General features: G+C 39.7%; 1 protein-coding gene across 1 annotated transcript; it reads right to left on the bottom strand.

The window, feature by feature from the left end:
• Positions 1-225: 225 nt before the first annotated feature.
• On the bottom strand, positions 226-2,214 carry LOC145137203 (serine/threonine-protein kinase AGC1-7-like). Its single transcript, XM_079071342.1, has 3 exons — positions 2,063-2,214; positions 1,343-1,879; positions 226-1,241 (listed from the first exon to the last, which is right to left on the bottom strand). Exons 2-3 carry the CDS (start codon positions 1,837-1,839, stop codon positions 335-337), a joined length of 1,404 nt encoding a protein of 467 aa, XP_078927468.1. The 5' UTR covers positions 1,840-1,879; positions 2,063-2,214; the 3' UTR covers positions 226-334.
• Positions 2,215-7,940: the final 5,726 nt, after the last annotated feature.

The following is a 7,940-nucleotide window of genomic DNA, read 5'->3' on the forward strand; positions in this document are numbered from 1 at the left end:
ATGATTTTCGTTTTGGGTTTTGGGTTGTATGATTTCCTAATTCTTTATTGTCGCTCGAAACAGTCCCCATATCTTATAATGTGTCTAAATTAATGTAGCAATTAAGGTTACACTTTCACACGAATACGATATGTGGACATTGTCACATTGTCACAATAAAAGTACATTGCGGTTCCAAACAAGTAGAACCCGAAAGGAACAAAAGCTAATGCATATGTACGTATGTATATATTAGGTATCTGCCATCTAGTGGATTGATCAATCAATACATGGACTTAGCTTTGTACATTCTAGTATGGAAGACTAAGTGATGGGTGGAGATTTCTTGAATATACTAAAAGTACTCAAAGTTAGTATAAGAAGGATCAGTAGAGCTACTCTTAGTGCTAGCACCTGCATTTCCAGCTGACACTTTCTTGTCGGATGATTGGCTTCCTGCAGTCTCCTTGCTAGCAAATTGGCTGAAATCAACAGGATCTGGTATGTGCGGTGGATGTGCACTCCTTACGAGTGCCCAATTCACACCCTCGAAGAATGGATGTTGTTTAATCTCCGTAGCACCTCTCCTGTACGCGATTCTCTTTTGTGGTTCCTTTACTAACAGACCCTTTATCAGATCCCGAGCCATATGGCTGATATGGGGATTATCTGGAAATCTTAACGGTTGTCCAACTACGTTAAATAGTGTGGCTCGATTTCCTTGTCCTTTGAATGGCGTTGTTCCATGCAATAGCTCATACAAGAATATGCCAAATGTCCACCAATCCACTGCGCTCCCATGACCTTCACCGCGTATGATCTCCGGCGCTAGGTATTCATGGGTGCCCACAAACGACATTGACCTCACGTTAGTTGGCTCTGCCATTAGCTCCGGAAGGGACCCTCCAACAAAGAGCCCAAAATCTGATTTGGCTTTGCGATTCTTCTTTGAAGGTAGGATCCTTGGAAAAAAGTTCATTGCTTGATTGCTAGTCTGCACCACGCTGTCGTCTTCCACCACATGACCACTTCCACCACCTCCGCCTCCACTGCCACCATTGGCCCCAATATGGTTGCCTCCATGCACGGAGGAGGACATGACTAGAGTTGGATTAACAGAACAACGGAGTGAAAGATCAAAATCAGAGAGCATGATATGACCTTCATCTCTAACAAGTACATTTTCTGGTTTCAGGTCCCTGTACACGATCCCTAACATGTGCAGGTATTCAAGTGCCAACAATACTTCTGATGCAAAAAACCTGAACCAATCCAAGTTCAAACAACAAAAACGAAAGAAAGAAAGAAAAAGATGAGACAATCATCCATATTATATATGAATATGGAAAACAGATGTTGATACCTAGTTGCTTCCTCGGTAAAATGCTTGTGGGGTTGCTTCTGTCTAAGAGTATGGAGATTACCTCCGCTGCAGAATTCCATGACCAAACAATAAAACTTATCGGTCTCAAAGTAAGAATAGAGAGTCGGCAAAAAGGGATGATCAAGAAGGCCCAGAATCTCTCTTTCCGTCTGAGCACGAAGCAGTTTGTTCCGACTAGCTAGAGAAGCTTTGTCCATCACTTTCATCGCAAAGAAGGCGTTGGTTCCTCTAAGTTCTACAAGATACACGCTGCCAATATCTCCATACCCAAGTCTTTTCAATAGTTTGAAATGGCTAAGCCCAATATCATGATCTCTTGAAATAATAGAATTGATGGCTTCCCATCGGACATCTCCACCTGTATGCGGTCTTAAGACAGGTGCGTTTGATGATGACGAACTTTCCATGCTATCACTATGCGCATGATGGCTATCTTTATCGTTTTGATTGCCTCGTCCTCTAGCTGTATTAGGCATATTATGATGGTAGTTTTTTCTTATGTTATATAATTCCTAGCTGCATTTCGTAAAGGAATCGAATTATACTTACGTTCATATTTGCATAGGCTTTGTGCCACAATAATCTAATATAATTTGCCTTAACCAAGAATGAACCAAACGGAACAACAATGTAAAAAGCTTTTAATTTGATCCAATCCTACGACCATGTATCAAAAACAACATTTTAAGAGGAAGTTACCTTTAAAGGGGTTGATCAAGGCTACGTAAGATATATGTATATATGGATGCTTCTTGGAGTTAATTGATGTTAAACTTAGAACAAGGAACTTGTTTCTTATCAAGATATAAATCTCCCCTCGCAATGAGAGGATTTGACTTTAGAAATCTTGATCTCTTACCTCCAAGCAAGTGTTTGAAATCAAAAAGGGTAAAATTAATAATACATACCCAACAAATCTTATTAATTAAAATGAGGTAGAAAGTTAGTTACGTGGAAGTCCAAATATGGACTGTTTGGGGATGTCCATTCGTTTGTCTCTAATCATGAATTACCCCTATTTTGCCGCTGCTCCACATTATATAACATTTACAAAATTTGTGTATCCAATGCATATCAAAATTCAAAATTTATAGGCTAAGTATACTACCGTTATATCTTTTTGACAATATGCAAATGAAAACATAAGAGGAATCAATGGAGAATCTCCCAAAAATTAAAATCTTTCACTCCATGATTTCACACATTAATGTCCGTATAAAATAATATTATTCGCTATTAAAAAAAAGATATAGTTGTAATCAAGCGTCACACTTTTATGTAGGTATTTTCAAAATTTTTGAAGTTAAATTAAGTCTTTAACGCAACTATTAAAAGTTTTCCATAGATGTAGCAGATAAATGTGCAACAAATTATGTTGTTACCTTTTTTTATGATGAAATTAATTCTTTTAAAAATCACATCCATAGATCTTTGTCATGTCATAACATTTTAATGCATGATGACTTGTTGGACTCTATTGACAAGCTATACATTATCTGGCGCAAAGAAACCTAAAGTATCAAACGTAAAAGGTAAGAACGTTTGTAGATTTTCTATGTATGGTTTCTCATATTTGTCACTTTGCTTGAGGTCGCTTTCAACCAGTCTACCCCACAATGAAAACCTCACTCTCAAGCCCACGTAAGGGGAAACTCCTATTAGATTGATATGCCTTTGTTTCCTTTTCACCTGTCCAAAAATGTAACATCCCAAAAATCAAAGTAAAATTTTTATTTTTCCGAAACAACACCAAAATAATAATTGTTTACAAAAACATTGTTTCAAAAGTATAATTTATAAATCAGAGTATCCGATAATCAAATAACATAAAATTTGAAGGATATGCACGATCACACCGTCGCCTTGCCCCGATCATCTGAAGTACCTGAAATAATAAACTAAAACTGTAAGTATGAAACTTAGTGAATTCCCCCAACATACCACGGCACAAACATATAACAACAAGCAGACTAGGTCCACATCTAACATAATGGATTACCCACGAGCCCAAAACATTAGTCTAGCTTTCCTTCCGGCCCACAGTGTGACATCCCTTAATTTCTCGGCCAGAAAAGACCGATTTAATTTATGCTTTTTAAAATAAAATCAGAGAAATCTTTTTAAAAGATGTTGCGGAATTGGTCCCCAAAACAAAACATGATAAAAGTTTATCAAAACCTTTCTTTAAGAAATATATAGTTTCATTTCATATCAAAACCTCGGGATGTCATGTTCCGATACAGATCAAAAGCATAAACAAGACATTATAAGTCTTACAACAGTTATTTACAACTACCGGCCTATAATCAAAACATCTTTCATCGTCCTCCGACTATGCTCGGGGTCCACTACCTGTAACATAAAAAGCTGAGTGGGTCAGACTTGGGAGCCTGGTGAGCATATAGGGTTTTCAACCCACAATAATAATAACTTATTAAGTTCACCAATCAACAATAACCCTGATCACCCGTTCCCCTTGTCCTCACTTTACGTCCCTAAGCACCTAACACAAGGGACCTAGCCTAAGGAATATCATCGGGTTGGACACTACTGCTAAGGGGACTCCTCAGCCATACATGTCCTAAAGGCAACCATGAGGGGGATTGGAGTACGCCAATGAACATATAGTTCATCAACACCTACAAGTTGCGAACTTGCTAGTGTACCACTGGACTGTCTAGAAAGGTCCGTGATCGTCATCTATACTCCGCTAAACGACTACAACAACAACAACACCAACAACATCGAGGCCTCTCATCATTTTAACACCCATCGACTATTTCGTCTACCCATGTTCTACCCAACATATTTGTAGATAAAATACATATACAGTTTAAAACTTGTATAAAACATCTATTCAACAGTTACCTCAAATAAAACATTAACATATTTACACATAGCACGTATTTTAAGGTAAATACTTCATATTTATGTGTAAAGTGAAAGTAACTACACACTCACATGATTTGATGATAATCGGGCAGCAATTCGTTCCCTAAAACGTTCGTTTCTAATAAAACCGGGAGTTTTATTGAGAAACCGGGCTCTACAAAGGTCGGGCTTCGAAACCGAAAAGATAAATTTTCCGGGCTTCTCGGGCACTTCGTGGCGTATTCCGGGGGTTATAATCAATACCGGGGCTTCGGGGGATGTTAAAATGAAGAAAATATGAAGAAAGGGGCTAAAAGTGGCAATTCCTTAAAAATATCTGAGAAGGCTCGCAGCCTTCTATTTATAGGGGGAAGCTTCTGATCGGACGGCTGAGAAGGCTCCAGGTGTCGCAGATCCGAGGGCTCGCAGGAGATGGGCTCGCACATGGCTGCGCATGCGAAGGCTTGCTGGCAGCTTCTTACTGGACCGAGGTCTAGGTCCGAAGTAGGGGGTTCGTGGCTTGTTGCGAGGGTTCGGACACGAGGGAGAGGGTACGTGTCGCCTTCTCACTGGACCACTTCGGATCAGCTCAGCAGCTTGGATGACTCGGCACATTTTTGGACACGTGGCATGTTCTGAGCGAGGACACGTGGCCGAAGTCCACCTATGCGAAATTCCTCGGTTTTTGGGATTTTTCTCGTTTTTCGCGCCAAAACTTCTAAAATCCATAATTTTCGCATATGAGCTCCGTTTTTGACGTTCTTTATATGCACGCGTAGGTAAAATTACGTTCTATAACTTTCGTTTAGACTTCGTCGGCTAATTTTGACTTTCATTTTTATATTATTATTTTTAACAGACCGGGACAGGAAATCCGTTAAAAATTCATAACTTCTTCATCCGACGTCCGTTTTTGTCAGACTTTTTACCGTTGTGCTACTATTTACGAGACCTTCGATTCTCGTTTAGGTTGTGTCGGCTAAAAATCACTCGATCTAAAATTCGCGTTTTTAGTTGTCTACTGCTAAGCTTAAACTTTGAAAAATCATAACTTCCTCATACGAAGTCAGATTTGGGTGTTCTTTTTATACCTACTCTCGGTTTAACGAACACTACGAGTTTCGTTAAGATTACTAAGGCTAAAAAGTAGTTTATCAAAAACTCATTTTTTACGACATTCAGCACCGTGTCGGTTTTGTCGTGAAACTTCGACAGGTCATAACTTCTTCGTTATAACTCGGATTTCGGCATTCTTTATATATCCGTAATCCTTGTCACGACCATTACAACTTTCTTAATAGATATCGGCTTTATCTAATATTTATTTTCGACGCTCATTTTTATTCTTAATTAATTAACTCCTAGTAATTAAGCATAAAACACATAAAACACATAGAATTCACATAATTCCTTTTTCATTTCTTCAAAACGAGTTACAAAGGTTAACCTAGACTATCATATCAAGATTAATGCCTAGGCTAGAAACACGAGTGTTACAATTCTCTCCCCCTTAGGATGATTCCGTCCCCGCAATCACACCTCAACAAACAACTGCGGGTAGCGACTCATCATGTCACTCTCTGTTTCCCAGGTGAGATTTGGCCCATTCGTATGTTTCCAATGCACAATCACTAAATCAACCATCTTGCGTCGCAACTTCATAGTCTTACGGTCAACGATCGCCTCAGGTTCTTCGATCAACCTCTTGTTTTCATCCAACCTTAACTCAGTAATCGGAATTATGTGGGGCACATCTCCCGTGCACTTTCTCAAATAACACACATGAAAGGTGTTATGAATACCCTCCAGTTCTTCCGGTAATTCTAGCTTGTAAGCTTGATTCCCGATCCTCTGAAGAACTTTAAATGGTCCAATAAACCTTGGACTCAACTTTCCCCTTTTACCAAATCTTATAAGTCCCTTCCACGGCGAGACTTTAAGTAAAACCGAATCTCCAACTTCGAAGGATATCGGTTGTCTTTTCTTGTCAGCATAGCTCTTTTGACGATCTTGAGCAGCTAACATCCTTTCTCTTATCACTTTCAACTTTTCAGCAGTCTGATGGACTATTTCAGGTCCCATAAACTGCTTTTCCCCAGCTTCCAGCCAACATGATGGCGTTCGACACTTTTCCCCATACAGAGCGTGATAAGGTGTCATCTTAATGCTTGAGTGGAAACTATTATTATAGGAAAATTCTACTAGAGGTAAGTGTTCATCCCAATTACCTTGGAATTCTAGGGTACATGCTCTCAGCATATCCTCCAACGTTTGAATTGTTCGCTCGCTTTGACCATCAGTTTGAGGATGGTAAGTTGTACTCAAACACAACTTGGTACCCAATTCCTCTTGTAGACTCCTCCAAAACCTTGAGGTAAAACGGTTGTCACGATCGGATACAATCGTTAACGGAACACCGTGTAGCCTCACAATTTCCTTCACGTAAGAATTCGCAAGTTTATCAATAGACCATTTCTCGTTAGCGGCTATGAAATGCACACTCTTAGTGAAGCGATCAACGACCACCCAAATCATGTCGTGACCGTTCCTTGTCCTGGGCAGTTTAGTCACAAAATCTATGGTAATGTCCTCCCATTTACCCATGGGTACAAGTAAAGGTTCTAAACTCCCATACGGTTTCTGATGTTGTGCCTTAACCCTAGCACAAGTTACACACTCAGCCACATACTTAGCAACATCGAGCTTCATCGTCGGCCACCAGTAATAGGGTTTTAGATCCCTATACATTTTCGTACTGCCGGGATGAATCGAGTACATGCTTTTGTGAGCTTCTTCCATCAGAAGACCTTTTACTCCTCCCGTCTTAGGTACCCAAATCCTATCTTTAAATACCTTTAATCCTTGACCATTTTTATCAAACACCAACGTTTTTCCCAAACGTTCCTCCTTTCGGTTATTCTTTTCTAAAGCTTCCTCCTGAGCTTTCTTTTTACTTTCCACAATTGTCGATACGACTTCAATTCTCAACGCTCTTCGCCTTCTCTTTTCAAGATTTACCTTCCGACTGAGAGCATCAGTAACAACATTTGCTTTACCAGGGTGGTAAAGTATCTCACAGTCGTAGTCCTTGAGTAGTTCCAGCCAGCGCCGTTGTCTCATGTTCAATTCCTTCTGATTAAAGAGATATTGAAGACTCTTATGATCAGTGAAAAGTTTACACTTAGTACCATAAAGATAATGCCTCCATATCTTTAAGGCAAATACTACCGCCGCCAACTCCAGATCATGAGTGGGGTAGTTCTTTTCATGCTCTTTCAACTGCCTTGATGCATACGCTATCACTTTATCCCTTTGGGTCAGAACACATCCTAACCCAACTCCAGAGGCATCACTATAAACTGCGAAGTCATCAACTCCTTCAGGTAACGAAAGAATCGGTGCTTCACACAATCTCTTCTTTAACTTTTCAAAGGCCTCCTTATGCTTTTCATTCCAAGCATAAGTAGCTCCTTTGTGGGTCAAAGCTGTTAATGGAGTAGCGATTGAAGAAAAGCCTTGGATAAATCGGCGATAATATCCGGCTAATCCTAAAAAGCTTCGAATCTCCGTGGGACTTTTTGGTTGTTCCCACTTCATTACAGCTTCAATATTTGCTGGGTCAACCATTATTCCTTCTTGGTTAACCACATGACCTAAAAATTGGACTTCTTGAATCCAAAATTCACATTTGGAGAACTTTGCATAC

The sequence above is a fragment of the Lactuca virosa genome, chromosome 9 (genome assembly GCF_052849685.1).
Source record: "Lactuca virosa cultivar CGN04683 chromosome 9, Lactuca_virosa_CGN04683_v6, whole genome shotgun sequence".
Taxonomy (NCBI): Eukaryota; Viridiplantae; Streptophyta; class Magnoliopsida; order Asterales; family Asteraceae; genus Lactuca; species Lactuca virosa.

What these genes read in the sequence shown, in the direction of transcription:
- LOC145137203 (XM_079071342.1), bottom strand. Translation starts at nt 1,839, where the DNA reads ATGCCTAATACAGCTAGAGGACGAGGCAATCAAAACGATAAAGATAGC. An exon ending in TTTACCGAGGAAGCAACTAG is followed by an intron (nt 1,242 to 1,342) that starts GTATCAACATCT and finishes GGATTGGTTCAG; the next exon opens with GTTTTTTGCATCAGAAGTAT.